Source organism: Cervus canadensis, chromosome 6 (assembly GCF_019320065.1).
Source record: "Cervus canadensis isolate Bull #8, Minnesota chromosome 6, ASM1932006v1, whole genome shotgun sequence".
Classification (NCBI taxonomy): domain Eukaryota; kingdom Metazoa; phylum Chordata; class Mammalia; order Artiodactyla; family Cervidae; genus Cervus; species Cervus canadensis.
The window spans coordinates 63,815,914-63,837,500 of NC_057391.1; the positions used below are offsets into that span (position 1 = coordinate 63,815,914).

The window sequence follows — 21,587 nt, forward strand, 5'->3', positions numbered from 1 at the left end:
GAAGAGTTTATAGATAACAAAACACTTAACATTTAATTAAATGTTTATAATTTCATAGAAGAAATTAATTTGACTTGTTCGGTTAAGATTCTTTACATTCCTTGTGTTTGATCAACTGTTCATCTTTCTGTCATATTGACTTTAGCCAATCATGACACAGGGACTGAGCTAAACAGGGGAAAGATCCCTCATATAATTGACCAGTGAACGAGCAAAGAGAAAGGTTAACAGGAACTTAAATTGACCAGGCAGGTGAATGTTTTACAAATTAACAGTCTTTGTTTTTGTGGATCTTAAAGTGTTTAATTCCCCCATTACTCTGATTAAGTTGCCGCCATGTTTTAAAGTCTTTCAAAAGGAATGGAAAATGCTTTGCCTTATTATTTAGCTTAGGGGAGCAAGATAACTTCTATTTGTTATCAGGTGTCCATTCCCACTTCAGCGGTTGACTGTGGAAGTCAGTTCCATCTGTGCTGAGCTTGTGTATCAGCGTGCCCTTGGAGTTTTTTGTGTGAACTGGCACGTGGTAATGGAGACTACATCACTCTGCTTCATGTGTTGATTTTGCTGCTAAACACACCCAATCACTGCACATGTGTGATTGTAATGACTGAAATTAAATGATTTTGAAAAGGTAAGGAGAAAACAAATGCATTCAGAATAACTTAAGTTCAAATGGACATTCATAAGCAAATTGGAGACGGATGAAACATCAGTTCAAAATGTTAGATTAAACTTCCTGATATCAGCTGATCTTTTAGCACCTCCTCATAATCATGCTGTTATATAGCACCTTACAGTTTGGAAAGCATTCTCATTTCGGTTCATTTCTTTATGTATTCCAATTTTCTAGCTGCTGCAACTGGAAAATTTCACAACCAGCAGGAAAGCTACAGATTGTGGAGACTCTGCCAACTGGAGTCCCACACGCTCCCTCACTGTCCCTCATCTGAGATAAGGATTTTACCTCCTAAGTATGAGCCCTTGGGACTCCTGGCTATATCTATCACAGTGCCTTAACATAACAGATCCTAAGTAAATATTTATCAAATTAACTTACTTAACAGATCTGCACAAAGCCAGTGCAGGAAGCTTTCAACACATATTTATTGACTCATTGTTATTTAATATTTCCATACCCCCATTCCACAATATTCTTCTTGCAGTTTTATTTAAAAATGACAATGCTAAATGTGTTCTCATACTTTGCAGTACATTAGTTACTGTCATCTACATTACCTCATTGGATTTTCTCAAAAACCTTATGAGCTATTTAAGCAGGAAATTATTTTTCCTAGTTCACAGATGGGCTAACTAGAAAGTGAAAGTGTTAGTTGCTCATTGTGTCTGATTCTTTGCTACCCCATGCACTGTAGCCTGCCAGGCTCCTCTGTCCATGGGATTCTCCAGGGAAGAATACTGGAGTGGGTTGTCATTCTCTTCTCCAGGGATCTTCCCAACCCAGGGATTAAACCCAGGTCTTCTGCGTTTCAGGTGGACTTTTTTTTTTTTTTTTGCCATATGAGCCACTAGGGAAGGCCAAACTGAAGACATTAAGTAATGTAGAACTGAGGTCCCTGTCTTGTAAACTAGCCTGTTTTCTACTCTTTGAGGATGCCTTTCTCCTGCCTCAGTTCAACCTGTTTGCTGGAGTCCCTATCTCAGTGGTGAATGAGGGTAGGGAGAACTTTTTCCAGCACAATCTCATTGTTACAAGTGCCTTTCATTGTTTTCAATAACTCTGGTCCTGGGCTAAGAATATAAAAATGAATTCTTTATTCCAAAGTCATTTATCTGTATCTTCCAAAATGTGTATCTTGATTTCGCATTTTATGGTCTCGTGACATCTATGTAGGCAAAATTGTTACAAGATTTTATTATTTGTTGTTTCAACAATCCTGCTCAACTCTCCAGTGATTTCCAGTGTCAAAGAGAAGCAGTCATTACCCCGATGCCCTGTATGATCTGGCTCCTACCTACCTCTCCAGCTTTATCTTTTCTTTTCTTTATCTATCTATCTGTTTATTTTTGGCTGCACTGGGTCTTTGTTACTGTGTGCAGGCTTTCTCTAGTTGCAGAGAGTAGGGGATATTCTCTAGTTGTGGTGTGTGGACTTATCATTGTGGTGCCTTCTCTTGTTGTGGCACACAGGCTGTAGATGCAAGGGCTCAGCAGGTGCAGTTCATGAGTTTAGTTGTCCCACAGCAGGTGGAATCCTCCAGAACCAGAGATTGAACCCATGTCCCCTGCCTTGGCAGGTGGACCTTATCCACTGTACCTCCATGGAAGTCCCCAGCTTTATCTGACACCCCTCTCCAGCTCACACAGTAAGCTCTGGCAACATGAAGTTCTTTCTCTTCCTAACATATGCCAAGCACAGTCCTACCTTAGGGCATTTGCACTTGCTGTAGTTTGTGGATGGAATATTGTTTCCTCAAATCTTGCACAGGTGACTCTGTTCTACCATTCAGTCAATTGCTCAAAGCCTCCTGAAAGAGGACTTTCCTGGTCTCCTTGTTAAGCGAAAAAAGCTAGGTATTTAATAGTACACATAGTGTGCTGCCGCTTCTGTGTGTTTTTAAAAGATTATACAAACATACACAGAGAATAGTGCTGGGAAGATACACACACAAATATGATAACTGGTTTCCACTAGGGAGGAGAACCACTGGATAAAAGTAAGATTAAAACATTTTTTACTCTTTTCTATTATTTGAATTATTTACTATCTGTATCTGTTACTTTTTGAAATAATTAAAGCCTCTTGAAAAGAATGAGAAAAAAAAAGAGCCCAGTCGATTGTCTAAACCTAACGAATTGGAAATAAAACAGGAATAAATATTTAATATTTTACTTAATAATTCAAGTGTACAGGTCCTGGTGAGATGGATTCTGCTTAAAAGCAGTTTATCTGACAAAGACTTAAGGTTTTATTGATCACAAGCTCAACAGGACCCAGCCACATGGCTGTTAAAGGACTGAATGCCACCACCCAACAGCGGCAGAATACAGATTCTTCTCAAGAGCACATGGAACATTCTCCAGTATAGATTACATATTAGAGAACCAAACAAGTCTTAACAAATTAAAGGTGATTGAATTTATACCTAGTATCTTTTCTGACCACAATGGACTAAAACTAGAAATCAATAGCAAAGAAAGTTGGAAAGTTCACAAATATTTGGAAATTAAACAACACACTCTTGAACATCAAAGGATCAAAGAAGAAATCAAAAAGGAAATTAGAAAATATCTTGAGACAAATGAAAACAAAAATACAAATACTGGGACCTCCCTGGTGGCCCAGTGGTTAAGAATCTACCTGCCATTGAAACATGTATATTACCACATGTGAAATAGATCGCCAGTCCAGGTTCGATGCATGAGACATGGCGCTCAGGGCTGGTACACTGGGATGACCCTAAGGGATGGGATAGGGAGGGAGGTGGGAGGGGCTTCAGGATGGGGGACACATGTACACCCATGGCTGATTCATGTCAATGTATGACAAAAACCACTACAATATTGCAAAGTAATTAGCCTCCAATTAAAATACATAAATCAATTAAAAAATAAATTAATTGGGGAAAATTGACATCTTTATGATACTCAATGTTCTAATCCAGGTTTGTCATCTACTTCTTCCTTGATTTGCATTTTAACATTTTTTCAGTTTTGTTTTACAATTTGGAGTGAAGCAATCTTCAAACATTTTCTCAAACATTTCTTAATAAAGTTTTTAAAGTATTTATATATAAAAAAAGAATCTACCCGCCAATGCAGGGGACACAGGTTCAATTCCTGGTCAGGGAGGATCCCACATGCCAAGGGACAGCTAAGCCTGTGTGCCACAATTACTGAGCACACATGCCTAGAGCTCATGCTCTGCAACGAGAGAAGCCACTGCAATAAGAAGCCTGTGTATCACAATGAAGAGTAGCCCCTGCTCGCCACAACTAGAGAAAGCCTGTGTGCAGCAAGAAAGACCCAGTGTAGCCAAAAGTAAAAAAACAAATTTATTTTTAAAAATACAAATACCAAAACTTATGAGATGCAACAAAAGCAGTTCTAAGAGGCAACTTTATAATGATAAATGCCTATATTAAAAATGAAGTAGGACCTCAAATATGAAACCTATTGCTATATATCAAGGAATTAGATAAAGAAGAACATAAGCCTGAAATTAGCAGAAGGAAAGCAATAAACATTAGAAAAGAAACAAAATAGAAAATAGAAAAACAGTAGGAAAAAATAATCAATGAAACTAAGAGTTGGCTTTTTGAAAAGATTGGCAAAATCAACAAGTCTTTAACAAGACTAAGAAAAAAGAGAAAGACTCAAATAAAAAAATCAGAAATGAAAGGGGACCTTATTACCACTTCCATAGAAATAAAAAGATTACAAGAGTACTGTGAATACTTGTACACCAACAAATTGGATAACCTAAAGGAAATGGATAAATCCCTAGAAACATATAACATACCAAGATTGAATTATGGGAAAATAGAAAATCTGAAAAGGCCGACTACTTAGTAAGGAGATTGAATCAGTAATTAACCTCCCAACTAAGAAAATTCCAGGATCAGATGTCTTCACTGGTGGATTCTACTCAACATTTAAAAAAGAATACCAATCCTTTTCAAACTCTTCCACAGAATTAAAGAAGATGAGATCCGTATCACCCTGATTTCACAGTCAGAAGATGTTGCAAGAAAAGAAAAGATTACACATCATTGTTACTGATGAATATGGGTGAAAAAATCCTCAACAAAATACTAGAAAACTGAATCCAGTAGCACATAAAATGTCTCATATTCCATGAACAAATGGAATTTATCCCTGTGATGCAAGGATGGTTCAACATGAAAATCAACCAATGTAAGATAGCATATTAACAGAACAAAGGATAAAAATCTCATGATGATATCAACAGATGCAGAAGAAGCAATAGATAAAACCCAATACCCTTTCTTGACCAAAAAAAAAGAAGACTTAACAAACTAGGAATAAAAGGAAATTGTCTCAAAATAATAAAGGCCATATATAAAAATCCCAAAGCTAACATCATACTCAATGAAAAATGGAAACATTTCTAAGAAGACACAATGGGAAAGGAGGGTTTCTTCAGTAAATGGTGTGGGGAAAATTGGATAGCCACATGCAAAAGAATGAAATTGGACCCTAATCGGACACCATACACAAACATCAACTCATAATGGATTAAAGACTTAAGCAGAAAACATGAAACTATAAAGTCTTGGAAGAAAGCTAAGGGGGAAATCTTTGTGGTATCAATTTTGGCAATGATTTCTTGGATATGGTACCAAAAAGCATCAGCAACAAAAGCACTAGTAGACAAGTGGAACTACGTTAAGTAAAAAGACTCTGCACAGCAAAGGAGACAGGCAGGCTACAGAAAAGGAGAAAATATTTGCACCCCATACATCTGATAAAGGGTTAATATTCAAAACATATAGAAGACTCATATAACTCAATAGCAAAAACACTAAATAACCCAATTTCAAAATGGGCAGAGGTAATGAACAGACAGTGCAGATGTCCTCCTTGGCCTTGCAGATGTCCTCCCAGCGCAGGGAGCTCGCCTGTCTCCTTGCTTCCAAAGAAGATAAGCAAATACAACAGATATCTGAAAAGATATTGAACATCATTTTCATTGAAAGTAAAAGTGAAGTCACTCAGTCATGTCCGACTCTTTGGGATCCCATGGACTGCAGCCTCCCAGGTTCCTCCGTCCATGGGATTTTCCAGGCAAGAGTACTGGAGTGGGTTGCCATTTCCTTCTCCAGTGGAATCTTCCCAACTCAGGGATTGAACCCAGGTCTCCTGCATTGCAGGCGGATGCTTTACCCTCTAAGCCACCAAGGAAGCCCCTTTTCATTAGGGAAATGTAAATCAAAATCACAATGTGATACCACTTCACACTTGTTAAGATGTTCATTATCAAAAAACCAGAAAATAGAAAATGTTGATAAGGATGTAGAGACACTGGAACCCTTGTGTCCTATTGATGTGAAATGATGTTGGTGAAGTAGAATGGCATGTCCTCAAAAAATTAAAACTAAACTACCATACAGTCCAGCAACCCTACTTCTGGATATTTATTCAAATAGTTAGAATCTCAAAAGACAGTTGCATTCTCATGTTCATTTCAGTCTTATTCACAATAGCCAAGAGGTTAAAGAATATCCACTAATGAATGACTTGATTTTAAAAAAAAAGTTATAGATACACATAATGGAATATTATTCAGCCATAATAAAGAATACTGTCATATGTCATGTATGAAACCTGAGAACAATTTGCTAAAAAATAAGCCAGTCACAGAAGGATAAATACTGAATGATTAAACTTATATGTCTAAAGCTGTTAAATTTATGCAAGTAAAAAGTGCGATTTCTAGGAGATGCAGGGAGGGAGAAATGGGAGTTGCTGTTCAGTGGGTATGACGTTTCAGTCAGGCCAGGTGAAGAAGCTCTAGGTATCTGTTGTACAGTATTGTGCTTATAGTTAACAGTAATATCAGTTCAGTTCAGTTTAGTCCCTCAGTCGTGTCTGACTCTTGGTGACCCCATGGACTGCAGCACGCAAGGCTTCCCTATCTATCACCAACTCTCGGAGCCTACTCAAACTCATGTCCATTGAGTCAGTGATGCCATCCAACCATCTCATCCTCTGTTGTCCCCTTCTCCTCTCACCTTCAATCTTTCCCAGCATCAGGAAAATGAGTCAGTTCTTCCCATCAGGTGGCCAAATATTGGAGTTTCAGCTTCAGCATCAGTCCTTCCAATGAATATTCAGGACTGATTTCCTTTAGGAGTGACTGGTTGGATCTCCTTGCAGTTCAAGAGACTCTCAAGAGTCTTCTCCAACACCACAGTTCAAAAGCATCAATTCTTCGGTGCTCAGCTTTCTGTATAGTCCAACTCTCAACATCCATACATGACTACTGGAAAAACCATAGCCTTGATTAGATGGACCTTTGTTGGCAAAATAATGTCTCTGCTTTTTAATATGCTGTCTAGGTTGGTCATAACTTTTTTTCCAAGGAGCAAATGTCTTTTAATTTCATGGCTGCAGTCACCATCTGCAGTGATTTTGGAGCCCCCCAAAATAAAGTCTGTTACTGCTTCCATTGTTTCCCCACCTATTTGCCATGAAGTGATGGGACCAGATGCCATGATCTTAGTTTTCTGAATGTTGAGTTTTAAGCCAACTTTTTCACTCTCCCCTTTCACTTTCATCAAGAGGCTGTTTAGTTCTTCTTCGCCTTCTGCCATAAGTGTGGTGTCATCTGCATATCTGAGCTTATTGATATTTCTCCCAGCAATTTTGATTCCAGCTTATGCTTTATCCAGTCCAGAATTTGTCATGATGTATTCTGCATATAAGTTAAAAAAGCAGGGTGACAATATACAGCCTTGACATACTCCTTTCCCAATTTGGAACCAGTCTGTGGTTCCATTTCCAGTTCTAACTGTTGCTTCTTGACCTGCATACAGATTTCTCAGGAGACAGGTCAGGTGGTCTGGTTCCCATCTCTTTAAGAATTCTCCAGAGTTTGTGGTGATCCACACAGTCAAAGGCTTTGTCATAGTCAATAAAGCAGAAGTAGATGTTTTTCTGGAACTCTCGTGCTTTTTCGATGATCCAATGGATGTTGGCAATTTGATCTCTGGTTCCTCTGCCTTTTCTAAATCCAGCTTGAACATCTGGAAGTTCACAGTTCACATACTGTTGAAGCCTGACTTGGAGAAGTTTTAGTATTACTTTGCTAGTGTGTGAAATGAGTGCAATTGTGCAGTAGTTTGAGCATTCTTTGGCATTGCCTTTCTTTGGGATTGGAATGAAAACAGACCTTTTCCAGTCCTGTGGCCACTGCTGAGTTTTCCAAATTTGCTGGCAATATTGAGTGCAACACTTTCACAGCATCATCTTTTAGGATTTGAAATAACTCAACTGGCATTCCATCACCTCCATAGCTTTGTTCTTAGTGATGCTTCCTGAGGCCCACTTGACTTCGCATTCCAGGATGTCTGGCTCTAGGTGAGTGATCACACCATCGTGATTATCTGGGCTGTGAAGATCTTTTTTGTGTAGTTCTTCTGTGTATTCTTGCCACCTCTTTTTAATAACTTCTGCTTCTGTTAGGTCCACACCATTTCTGTCCTTTATTGTATCCATCTTTGCACAAAAATTTCCCTCGGAACCTCTCATTTTCTTGAAGAGATCTCTAGTCTTTCCCATTCTATTGTTTTCCTCTATTTCTTTGCATTCATCACTGAGGAAGGCTTTCTTATCACTCCTTGCTATTCTTTGGAACTTTGCATTCAAATGGATATATCTTTCCTTTTCTCCTTTGCCTTTTGCTTCTCTTCTTTTCATAGCTATTTATAAGGCCTCCTCAGACAACCATTTTGCCTGTTTGTATTTCTTTTTCTTGGGGATGGTCTTGATCACTGCCTCCTGTGGATTCTAAAAGTTTCGTTGAGTGTAGATCTCATGTTGTGTATTGCCTATCCCACTTTTTTTAAAAAGTGAGTGTACCTCACACTAACAATCAAAGAAATGCAAATAAAAATTATCACCTGTCATATTAGTGAGGGTTTAAAAATGCTAGTGAGAGTTCCTTAAGGCAGGCTTTCTCATTTACTGCTGGCTGCAGTATAACTTGGCAGGCATAATCATTTTGAAAAACGGTTTGGAAATATGCATCAAAGGGTCTTACAAATGTTCATGCCCTTTGATGTAATAATTTTACTTGTAGGAAACTGTTCTCTTGCAGTAATAACTAATATAAATATGTTTATTATTTAGAAGACCAAAAGTTAGAAATCTTCCCAATGTTTTGTAAGAGGAGGGAAGGTTAATAGACGTTGATACACATGACAAAACAACAAAAGTGAAGTTTTAGTGACAAGAAAGAAACTGCTCACAATGTAATAATAAGTGAAAACAAGGGGTTAAACTGTGTGAGAGGTGACTACACACGGTATTATCACACTACATAAAAACTTAAAAAAGGTGAAGGAAATGCATAAAAATGTTACCCAGTGTTGTGTCTGGGTAATTAGACTACGGATAGTTTAAATAAAATAAGATACAAAAAAGTCCCCTTTTTAATGCTTTCCAAACTTCTGACAAGGAACTCAAGTTATTTTCCCAATCCGGAAAAATATATATATATATATATATATATATATATATGTATATATAAAATTTAAAAACAAAAATGTGATCTAAGTTTTCATGAAAAAATGAAAACTTTTTCATTTCGTTTACCATAAGATATATTTTTGAATGTATCTACTTACTCTTTAGTCTTTGCAAACATAAACATCTAAGGTAGAATGGAGAGTGACTAAAAATTAGAGTATTCTAGAAATACTGAGTCATTGGATTGATTTTATTTAAGGTATGGTTAAGGCAAACATAAACTTCTTCAGTAAACCTTTCATTCTAACTTAAAAGAGATAGGTATAACTGGGGCGGGGGACGTGTAAGAGGAAGCTTAACATTTTTTATTTTGAGGTTAACATATGGCCTTAGGTAGCCCAAGCAGCAGAATCAGCTCCCTGTGGGACACTGTGGGTGGGTCATTTTCTTCAGGAGAGTGGTTTAGGAGAGATTCAAATGGAATGGCAAGCAGGGAGGGAAGGGGTGGGGGTCTGCCCTGGCAGCCAGGTCAGGCAAGCCCACCCTGGCTTTCAGTGGGTTGGCAGATGGCACAGCCAGATTGTCCCACCAGCCTAGAGCTACTAACTAAAACAATTACATTCAAGAAGAGATAAATTCATGCTACAATCAGATTCCTAATGTTAGCAGGGAATGGTGAGGGTAATGCTCTAATTGGTTTAAGTTGTGAACAGAAAACTCTAATCAGGAATAGAGAAAGGTGCAAACTGGCTTTTATAGGGACACAAGCCATAGACACTGAAAAAATCAACTTTATGCCCCACCACTCTGTTCCCCTCGTAGCCTTGCCATTTGATTCCACTTGAGAAGTGGTTTTCTTTTTTTTCCTGTTTTTTTTTTTTTGTTTTGTTTTTTTAAACTTTTACGTATATATTTTCTTTAAACCAGACAAAAGCAAATTTGGGGAACTTGGGCCCAATCTAGAAAACAGACATGGTTTTGGTGGGTCTATGCTGTATTTAAAAACCTAACAATAGAACTTATATGAGTTGCCTACAGTTAAAAGTTAGGAGATTTGGCATAAAACACAGGATTTGCACTTTAAAAGAAAGTCAAATTTAGCAACTTTAATAAGTAAGCTGTTATTGTCACATGGCAACAAGTAACTGGAGAAGAGTGACCGATACCCCTCTGCAATGGCACTAATTTGCCACAGTCCTCACTGGGCCCTTTTGCTCATTTGGATTTCCATTCCTGGTCCCTGTATGCATTCCTGAGGTTTTCTGGTGTATGATTCCCCAAACTGGCTTGCCAGCCCTGAGTTGCCTAGGATAAAAAGCCTCTACTGCTACAAAAACTAGATCCAAAGCAACATTTCCTGTAAGTAACTCTGATAAAGATAGACCTGATGAAGAACTTTAAACAAGCTCAAAGAAATGCAGGAGAGCAAAAAGAGAGAGATGGCCTTTTGGAATTCAGATGCTCTATGGGAAACTCTCGCAGACAGCTAGAACGGAGGTCCTGCAAAGACTGGCACCCTATGGGAAACTCTCAGCCTAGTGTTTGAAGCTTAGTAGGAGGTTAATAAATGTTTGTTTCCATCTTCCTAAGAGCAGATGCAGAGCACAGCAAGGAGGAAATGGAGCCAGAACAGTGTAATGCAATGCACAAAAGCACAGCATGCCAAGAGAGAAGAAGAGAGGGGGTAATTGTAGCCTAGAGAGCAGCAGCAGCAACAGAACAAGCCTGGAGAAGTTAGAATGGCAAAGCCAGGTACTGTAATAACCGGGGACTTCATAACCGCAGCATGATTCTGATAGTCCTTTGCTAGTCACACATCTATATGGTAAGTAGGAGAATAGAGTAGATAGATGAAGACTACATTAATTAGGCAGAGAAATTCAGACAGAAATTCACACCAAGACACTAGTGATGAGAAAGCATTCAACCCTTTAGTGAAGGATTGTTGGTTAAAACTCATAATAATACACACACATGTAACACATGTGTTACAGAGGATATGTAAAATATGCAGGATAGCTGTGTGCAGTTGAAGTAAAGAATTTTTATACTTAGGTGAAGTTAAGTTGTTTAAATTTTTTGTGTGTGTTTTATTTACCAGTGGTGTGGCTTTAGTTACTTTGAAACAATTTAATTCTAAAGCCCCAATTAAAAAAAATTAGTCACTAACTGAAGTAAAATTTCCTGCAGATCATGTCACTGTAGCAATAATCTATCAGAGAATGTTAGACAAGGGGTACTGAACAGCACAATGGAAGGTTATCGCAATTCTGATGAAATTTTCTTTCCCTAGTCCTTTACTTAGGGTCATAGCCAACCCGTCAGTGTTTATACATAGGGTTTGCCGTGTGTATTTAAATATTTTTTGAGAGGCAGTGACTGACTAATATGCAGTGTCCAATATGAGTGCTTAATAAATGGTAAAACAAAATACTGCATGATGAGAAACAGCAGTCAGTAAATCTATTATACTCGAAAATATTTCAAAGCCTAGCAACTAGAAACGCAGAAAAAAGCAAACATCATGTGTTGGCTTTATGATAATACAGGAACCTTTATATTCACTAAAAAGTTTACTGAAATAATTTTCTTTTAAATTGCTCAGGGGATTGACACAAGGTATGGGAAAGGGGAGAGAGTATGGGTTAAAACACACACACATAACTTTTTTTTTTGAACCACGTGGAAGTCTGCTGACGACAGACCGGGTTGCTACATCCTGCACAATGGAGGGGTGCTCCAAGCGCCTTCAAAACTCCCTCTAATCCAGTGCCAATTGGCAAAGGCCTCCAAATTTCTAGACTTCTTCAAGCTTTAAAAGACTGGGTTTTGGAAGAGGAGGCACCAGATGCGCGTGTGGAACACCTCCGAATGTTTGCCGCGACACGGTGACACCGGGAAAGCAAATGCTCCCATATCCGGAGAGCAGGTTCTTTATTTACAGCTAGCTAACCCGAGGAAACTAACTTAGGCTTGGGGACCTAAACCGCCGTGCTTCCGGGGATCTCGCGCAGCCTTCGGCCACCGGACAACTCGGTGACCAGGGCTGAGGTGCCCGCGCTGTTAAGTTTGGGGAAGGAAGCGAGAGGAAAAAAAAAAAAATAGAGCTGCTCCTTTAAGAACTTCCTTTCCCTTTTACTCTATGTTTACATAACACGGGGGCGAGCCGCGGCTGGGCCCGAGCGGGGCGGGGAGCGGGCCCGGGCGGCCCCCCGCGCCGGGGGAGGGGGCGCCGGGTGGGCGGGGGGCTGCGGGCGTCTCGCGGAGGGCGGGGCGGCTCCCACCTGCCCGCGCGCGGGCGGGGCGGCCCTGCGGTCCGGCCCCCGCCCCTCCCCCGCCCGCTGCCCCCGCCCCTCCCCGGCTCGCTCCCTCCTTTCCTCCCTCCCCCGGGGCTTCGGCGGCGGCGGCGGCGGCTGCGGCGCTTGGCGCGGTGGGTCTCCCTGCTGCCCGGTCCCATTTGTTGCCGAGTCCAGCTCGGGGCAGCCGCGGCGCGCGGAGCTCCAGAGAGCCCGGCAGGGCAGCCACGCAGCCACGACGGAGCAGCCGCGGGACTGGCCGCCTCGCGCCCCCTTCGCCGCCGTGCCCTTCCCCGGCGCGCTCACTCCCTTCTCGGGATGGGATTGTAGCGGCGGCGCGGACTCGGCGGGGATCGCGGCGGAGGCGGCGGCGGCGGCGGCCGAGCAGGGCTCCATGTTTTCCCCCGGCCAGGAGGAGCACTGCGCCCCCAATAAGGAGCCCGTGAAATACGGGGAGCTGGTGGTACTGGGGTGAGTCCGGGGATCCCCGACCAGGGGAGCTTGGGGGCGGGCAGCAAGCGCTCCGGGCTGGGTGGCCGCCGTGCACCCACATCCCGGAGCAGGGCCATCGGGGTGGTTTGGGGGTTCTCTGGCCATCGGTAGGGCGCTTGGGCCGGTAGGAGCGTCTCGGAGGGCTGGGACGGCGGGAGTGGGGGTGGGATGCCCCCATCCGCGCGCGCGGGGCTGCGGCGGGCACAAGGATGCGCTATCCGCGCCGAGGACGGTGGCGAGGGAAGTGGCGGAGGGCGGCCAGCCCGGGGCGAAGGCAGCGGCGGGGACTGGGGCGACCTCGAAGCCCCGCGGGGCATAGCGTTCGGGGACCAAGTCCTCGGCAGTACCGCGGGGGCAGGGGCTCGACTTCCCCGCGTGCCCCGGGCCGGGTATCGGGGATAGGGACCAGGGTTGAAGCACAGCCGTCGTGGGCACCTCGCAGTGTCCGAGGACCACCCCGCCACCGTGGCGAAAGTGAGAGGCCCCCAGGGTCCCTCTGCTCCGGCTTACTGTGAGCCCCGGGCCCGGAACTCCAGGCGCGGCACCGGCGGCTTGGCGCTGCGGGCTGTGGGATCCGCGCGAGGGGCGTCCGCGGGCAGCGCCTTGCATATTGTTATGGTGACCGCCGCGGCAGCCGCAGCCCGAGGGCAGTGAACTGTCTGCGACCCGGGCGGCCGGGCCGGCCCTCGGCTCTCTCCGCCCGGAGTGTCGTGGAGCGGGCAGGAAAGCCGCTGCGCCCGCCGGGGCTCCGGGGCGCGCGGGGCTGCATCCTCTCTGGCCCTCGGTCCTGGAATTCGGCCTCGCAGATGTCCTCCCAACGGCGGGGAGCTCGCCAGCCTCTGCTCCCTCTCGGCTTGTGAAAACCACATTCTGAAGATAGTAATTATCTACAATCTTTAAACGGCAGCAATTAGAGACTTCATCTACTTCCTGAGTTTACTTATGACATTTCTATTGTTTACCCTTAATAAGCCTAGAGAGAGGCTTCGCTGGGATTAAAGCAGGATAAAGTGGGCAGTGAAAGGGGAGTGGAATGGGGTGGGGGAAGTGCGGTAAATTCGGGAGAAGGAGCAATTTGGGTTTAGCCTTGGAAAAGAAAAGAGAAAGGATTATTTTTTCCTTTGGATCTGTCACTCTCGGAAACCCGCGCTTTTGTCCTCCTCTCTTGAAAGACTTGTGTTCTGAACATTACGGGTGCTGAAAGGTAGGCTTAGCACACATGTGAAGAGTCATGGGTATGGAAAAACTCAGGGCACTCTGAAAAATGTGTTTTGATAACTGAATACCTTGAAGTAAGTGCCGACTTGAAGATAATTTTAAAGCGACGAATTTTTAAGAGAAGCTTCCAGACACAGCCCAGCTCAAAGTTGCCCAGTTTGGTGTACTTTGTAGCTACAGTGTTAGGTGGAGTATCATTGGAAAGCTCATTTACCTATTTGGAAGCTGTCTGCAGATAAGCATTTTTCTCACCTGGATCTAATTGCACTTAAAAGCCAAACAGCAAGATTCAGTGGAAGGAGAGAGGACTGGCAGGCAAAAAGCTAGAGTTTAGTTTGTCTTATGTAACCTCAGCCCAGCCTAATTTTGTGCAGTTTGGTTTTGTTTGTGTGGCTGGCTTCAAAGTATGTTTAACATTGTGAACCTGACACGAAAGATTAACTTAGGCCAGGACTTTATTTCATTATTTCCTTTTGAGGAAATAGTCGTTGAGATGTTTCATGAAAGCAGGGTGTGAGTGGGTCTGGAGAGGGTTTGTGTTCATAGCTGGAAGTGCAGGACATTCCAAAACCCCGAAAAGGATTTTCCCCCTGAATTGTCCTCCGATCAGGCTTCTACTAAAGCAGGCTATGTAAATACTTTGCCCGCTGCATGTGCTCTGTTATTTACAAAGGTTTTTCCAGGAGACACTTAGTATGATGGAATTAAGTGTTAGTTGCTCAGTCGTGAGGGACTCTTTGCAACCCCATGGACTGTAGCCCACCAGGCTCCTGTGTCCATGAGATTCTCCAGGCAAGGATACTGGAGTGGGTTGCCATTTCCTTCTCCAGGGGATCTTCCTACCCCAGGGGTCAAACCCGGGTCTCCTGCACTGCAGGCAGATTCTTTACAGACTGAGCTACAAGGGAAGTCCATGACGGATTTAGCACTGACATTAATATTTTAGGCCACTCAGCAGTTTGTGTGCACCTACTATGTGCCAGCACTGTTTAGGCATGGAGGATCCAGAAGTGCACAGGGGGCTATATCACTGTAGTGTGGAGTGGCAGGTATAACCAGAAGGAAACATGTAAACAAATGAATAATAAATGGCAGTTTTGGGCGCTGCCAAGTTCTCAACAGAAATGGGTTAGCTTAGGAGACTTCTGCAATAGGCAGGTCTTGCCTTCTTTCGCTGAGAAGGCAGGGAAGGTTTCTCTGAGGAGGTGAAAGGTGAGTTGAGACCAGGCTCTGAGAAGATGCTAAGTATGGTTTTTCAATACGTGAGAAGAATTGGGGCCATTTTCTGTTTTTGAGAGTAGTTCTCTGACTCTCTAACAATACTGAACACACTGAAGAATGTGGGGAAATAGTGAGAAGGTAGGTAGACTCTAAGGCAACCCTTATTAATCATTATCCTACCCTTAGGACTTGAGGTAGTGCCCTCCCTCTTAAATCACCAGTGATGATCAAATAAAAATTATCATCAATGTTGCATGTCTGATCATCTATAACATAATGTCAGAGTTTCTAGTAGATTTTTTTATTGATGAAATTAATCTTGAAATCTAAAAATGCCCTATATTAGTATTAATAAAAAACTTTTTGCTTATACAGTGCATTTTTCATTAAAAAAAATTGTTGTGTGATTGCCTTTTTTTTTCTCTCCTAAATTCTGTAGTAAAATGTTGCTAAGAAATCCTGGAGTGCAGATTGAGGAGCTATATACGTATATGTCTATATTCATACACAAATACTTCTGTGTCTTTTCATGCATTACACAATGTTAAGAGAATCCCAGTTAGGATTTTAGTAGGGTCATCATTTTTGTAGCAGCTTGGTAGAATTTAATTTTTTCATGATTCCAGCCAGTGAATGCATCAGAACCACAACTTTTTGCTGTGTCCATTATGTAATGAAAGATAGAGAAATGACTATCTACCTGTCAGGTCTTTTTTGCTGTTCATTTTAAACCTGGCTAAAATGTTAAACTTGGGGAAGTGTGTGAGGATTTGAGAGGTAGTTCGATGTAGTTTGTTGGTAAGAGTATGAACCAGCATTCAGGAGACCTGGACTGAATTTCTCCTTTCTTGCCCACTGGCTTTGTGGTAGTGGCTTAGTCCTTCACTCTCTGGCTTCCCAATTGGCCCAGTGGTAAAGAATCTGCCTGCCAATGCGGGAGGTGCTGCAGAGGCTGTTTGGGTCAGGAAGATTCTCTGGAGTAGGAAACCCGCTCCAGTATTCTTGCTGGAAAGTTACATGGATAGAGGAGCCTGGTGGGCTACAGTCCATGGGGTCACAAAGAATCGGACATGACTGAGTACATGCACCCAACCCTCACTTTCTTCCTGTTTCTTTAGCAATAATGAAATATGATTGAATTGGGTAGTTGTCAAGAACCTTTCTGGTTTATATCCTGTAATGTTGGTCAGTGGCTCAAATGTGGAAAACATAGTTAACATAATCTCAGTAGTTTAGCATGCATTGATTTTGTGTATTCCTAAGGTGGTGGTGCTAGAATTTGAATGGGAACTGTGGTTTAATACTGGAAAAGATTGATTCTGTGATTACTTTTTCGGAAGTTGGTATGTGCAAAATAGGCACTTTTTAAAGTTGTAATGGTATACATATATCTGACACATTGGTGTTAGATTGTACATGAGGGTGTTCAAAATTTGATAAAACTTTCTGTTTCAGGTTTTAGGAGGGCAGTGATGTTTCAAAATTAAGCTCAGTAGGCTAAAATAACCAGCACAAGGAAGAGATAATCTGATGATAAAATTTTAGAACTGAAAGGGCCCTAAGAGGCCATGGTCCATACTTCACTCTTTAATTTTACTGATGAGGAAAGTGAGACTCCCAGAAGGAAGGAGGTTTGTTCAAGTTAGTAGTTGAGCTGGATCACTGCACTGCCGGGTCACAGGTCCCCACTTCAGGGCAGATTCCAGCAGTGCTATCAGTTCCCCAAAGCTTCAGCTTTTGTGTAACTTGCATGAGGGAAGTGGAATCTCTTTCTGGATTCAATTTGAAGCATGCAGCTCTCTTGCTGACTAATGGCCCATCATGATTTTTGGAAACATATTGCTTTACTCTTAGTTCCCCTCACCTCCCTGCTGAATGGATAATGCCTTTTGCAAACCTTTCTTTTTCATTTGTGCTTCACAAAATGTATTTTTACTGGATCTCTCAACCAAAGGTTTTTAACGTAGAGTTCACAGATGGAATCCAGGGAGCCCTTGAACTGGGATGGCGGGAAAATATATCTTTACTTTTACTGGATTCAAACTGAGATTTAATATTTTACTCAATTATGTGTATAGGCAACAAATAGACCTGCTGCTGGATTTGCTATTTAATGCATTAGTCCAGAAATACACACGTTATTGTATCACAACTTATCTTTGATAACCAAGTATGATTGACTTCATTTTTAAGCCTTTTGTATTGTATTTTATACATGTAAAATTATTTTTCTGCAAAGGGCTCAGTATACTTTAAAGACTGCCAGAAGGATCCTTTGCACAAAAAAAGATTAAGAATTTCTGCAGATATGACTCAAAAATAACATGTTGTAGTTGAAACTGCTCAAGATCTACAAAAGATCAGGGGGTACGTGTGGTTTTCCCTTTGGATTGCGCAGCATTTTATCAGGTAAGACAAAGAGGGCTGTTGCTGGGAGAGTTTATGGTCTTTATTTTTTGAAACAAGCAGCTCCAATTTCTAGATGCCAGTTTTGTCTTAACCTTGGCACTGTGCCTTGGCCCCTCCCCTTCGTAGTAATAAGAAACCTTAAAATACATCCTAACACTTTTCCTTTTCTTGTCCTCCTCTCTAATTTGGGCCTAAACATCAAACGCCAGCATCCTTTATAGACTGAAAGGTCTTTGAACTTAAAAACAAAGCAAAACAAAAGAAAATCTTTGCTATCTCTCAGCGTTTGGGGTGATCTGAAGAGCACAGATCTGTTTGTGTGGATGGGGTGTCTACTTCTGTAGGCTATAAAGGGTTGTGATGTGAGTGGCTTTGAGTTGCTATATTTTCCTTTACTAACTTTAGCCTTGTTTGGAGTATGTGGCTGTCTGTGTGGTTTCTTGTCTGGGTCTCTCAGATTTATTTGTTTCTCTCTTTAACACACCAAGCCTGAAACCTTCATTGGGACTTTTCATTTTCAGTTGTATTTCATCAGGTGATCCATATTTGGGGATGCTTTAGGTAAATAAAAGCAAAACCAGCTTGCTTCAGGTTTTAGTAACTTTGCATGTGTGCATGCTAAGTCGCTTCAGTCCTGTCTGACTCTGTGTGACCCTATGGACTGTAGCCCATCAGGCTCCTCTGTCCATGAGATTCTCCAGGCAAGAATACTGAAGTGGGTTGCCACGGCCTTTTCCAGGGAATCTTCCTGACCCAGGGATCGAACCCACGTCTCTTAAGTCTCCTGCACTGGCAGTTGGGTTCTTTACCACTAGCGTCACCTGGAAAGCCCTCCAGCAGCTTTCCCAACACATATTGGTAAAATTGGCAAAAGGATGAAACATGTATACAGAAAAGACCAAAAAACCGAAAACATGTCAGTTGTCGTATTTGAAGGAGACCAGCCTTGTCATGTTGAGGCAGAGGTTTTGTGTCTGCTACACAGGAATCAGCAACATGGAGACATGGATTGGCTTTGGAATGGAGACAGTAGCCCTTGATGGAGCTCGTTGGTGTGGGAGTAAAATAACTGAACAGGAATTTCCAACAACATCTGATTTAACTAAGGGTTTCTCCTAGGGTGAGCAGAATCTATTTTATAAGAAGAAAATGGAAGGTAAGAATGATTCTGTTAACAGTTCTTATTGAGCTTACTATTACCTTCATCTTCTGGAGAATAAAAATAAGGAGAGCAAAAAGTGCTTCATAGTTCTTAGCTTTGTCTAAATCAGCTGTTCTCAACCACTGTCTCAGCCACCTTCCATGTGATGATCAGTTTTGAGGTATGTGGCCAGTAATTTATGACACATAATAAAGTGTGGATCTTTCAGATGATTCCAAGATGTCTCGGTAATAATGTGACTTTACCTACTTGCATTCTGCTGTGTTCCCCCAAGTGGGAGAGAAAGGGGTGGAGTTACATCAGGCAAGCCAGGAATTTATTCATTCAACAAATATTTAATGGGATTGTATGCTTCCAGGCACGGGGGATATAGCTAGGCAAAGCGGACATGTGAATTACTGTCTTATTCTTGTCACAACCCTTTAGGGAACAGCTATTACAAATATACAGTTCATTTATTTATTCCACCAATATTTGAGCATCTGCTACACGTCAGATGCTGTCCTTGGCTCTAAGGGATGCACTGAACAAGACAGGTATCATCTCTGCTGCTGTGGAGCCTCCATAGAGAGCGGTTTAGAGCATAGGCTGTGATGGGGGAGCACGATGGATCGCCTAACCCTGTGCCAGGACAAGAAGAGGATAGCCAGGTGGAGGTTAGAGGGAACAATTGCTCTAGGACGGGCCACAGTATTCTAAGATCCAAAGATGAGCACACATGCTCCTTTGAGGAATGGAGAAAAGTCCCAAATGGCTGGAAGAGAGTGGTTGAAATGAATCATGTGGGCCAGGAGGGTGGGAGGACAAGCCCGGCAGAATTTGGGACTTTATCCTATGGGACTGGGATTCAGTAGCTGGACTGGCAGCTCGGAAACTGGGAGCAGAGAAAGCACTTCTGCAGAACGGGCTGCAGCAGCGAGGGGGTGGAAGGAGAAGCTCAGGCCGAGAGGCACCAGGGCGTGTGGGAGCCAGGATCTCATTCCTGTCCCTCAAGACGTCCAGTCACACCACTCCTGGGTTGTGAGTGGGCTGCGACTCATTGACTGACTCAGGAATACTGACCGAGGAGCCGCTCTGCCCTGGGCACTGGGCTGCCCTGCAGGGAGCTCACCTTTCAGTGCAAGAGGTGGGCGGTGCAGACGAGCGAGCACCTTGGGAGATACAGCTTTAATTCAGAGAGGGCCCCGGGAAATCTGACGCAGGACACGGGGCAAGAGAGTGCTTGGGTGGCAGGGCAGTGGGGGCTAGTTGGGTCAAGTGCAAGGGATAAGGTAGTGGGGCCCTAGAAGATACACAAATCAGGGGAAACATTTCTCAGAAAGTAATTCTGTATCCTCTGAGAGCTCCCACCTTTTCCCAGTTTTTTCTTCACTTTCATTCCTGTCTAAGCCACGCTGGATGGGTTCCACTCTTATGGGCCAAAGGATTCCGAGTAGTCTATCAGTGTCGCGTGCTCAGGGTGGTAATTGCATTCTCTAGGGCTCCTTGAGACGATTTGCTCTTCCCTCCTAGAGGACAGGGTTCCCCCCCTTAGGGTACGAGGTACACCTTTTCAGGTGCACGGGAGGTGGCATTTCTCTGGCACACTGCAGCGCCCTGCTCAACTCAGCCTCATCTCTGGGGCTCAGGGACCATTTCCTCGCTTGGGAAGGAATGCAGATTCCCGAACACAGATGCAGTTTTGTAAACAACCCTCCCCACCTGAAGGGCCCAAGTTAAAGGCTCCCTGCGATACTAAACATGTACTTTACTGACATCAGATACTCCTGTTTCAACTTTTTCTTTTTGTCAGTCACCTAACAGTCATTCTGTCACCTGCAGAACGTTCTGCCTGGAAGGGAAGCGGGCCATCTGTTCCCGGTCCACCAGCTGCTGGAGCTGCCCTGCGGTGCACGGGGGTGGGGCTGAAAGGCCGCGGTCATTAGTGCGGGCTAACGATGGCTGGGGTGCACGCCTCCTCCTGGATGACAGACCTAATAAGTATGCATTGAGGGTATTTTCAGCAGTAGATTTAAGACTACTGCAAGTCATTCTTGATTGAGGTTTTATGTCCAGCCTGCATAATGCCTCTCACTTGGAAACGCTTAACTCCATTCATACCCTGCCTTTTTGCTCTGTGTTTAGGATAAGAGTCTCTAGCCTTGTGCTCCCATTCTAATTAGTCCTGGTTTAGCAGAATCCAACCCAAGCAGGCAGTTGTGTGTTTGCCTTCCAGGCTGTTGGTATGGAACGGCTGTTTACTAGTACCAAGCACCTTCTAGGCGCCTTCAAAGCCCACCTTCCCGCCCCCCCTTCAGTCTGTACCTGGCCTTCTTGTGCCTCCTGCTGCAGGGTTGTGGGGCCTCTATCTACCTTCAGAGCTTGTGATGGGTGCGCAAGGAGGGGTTTCTGGAGCGCTTGATTGATGAACTGATTACCTTGAGGAAATCCGGCCCTTTTTGTGCAAGGTCCACAAACACAAAGAAGTGTGCTTCTTGCCAGATCCCCAGAAACTTACAGACTGGGTCCTTGCTGTGGTACGTGAGACTGCATTAGCATTTGGGTGCTTTTATTATAACATGCTCTTGGATAGAATGCAGAATGGACTCTGTCGTTTTGCTCCATAGCTGTTTGTC

The 21,587-nt window shown here is 43.1% G+C and overlaps 1 protein-coding gene across 2 annotated transcripts in view; it reads left to right on the forward strand.

The window, feature by feature from the left end:
- Positions 1–11,878: 11,878 nt before the first annotated feature.
- PELI2 (pellino E3 ubiquitin protein ligase family member 2) overlaps positions 11,879–21,587 on the forward strand; it is a 198,357-nt gene continuing 188,648 nt past the window's right edge. Inside the window, exon 1 of one of the 2 annotated variants that reach the window (XM_043472170.1) lies at positions 11,879–12,103. In XM_043472170.1, coding sequence (XP_043328105.1) covers positions 12,081–12,103 — 23 coding nt within the window. In that variant the 5' untranslated portion in view covers positions 11,879–12,080. Of the gene's footprint in view, positions 12,104–12,521; positions 12,942–21,587 lie in introns of those variants that run through there. The other variant, XM_043472169.1, reaches the window with a different exon arrangement.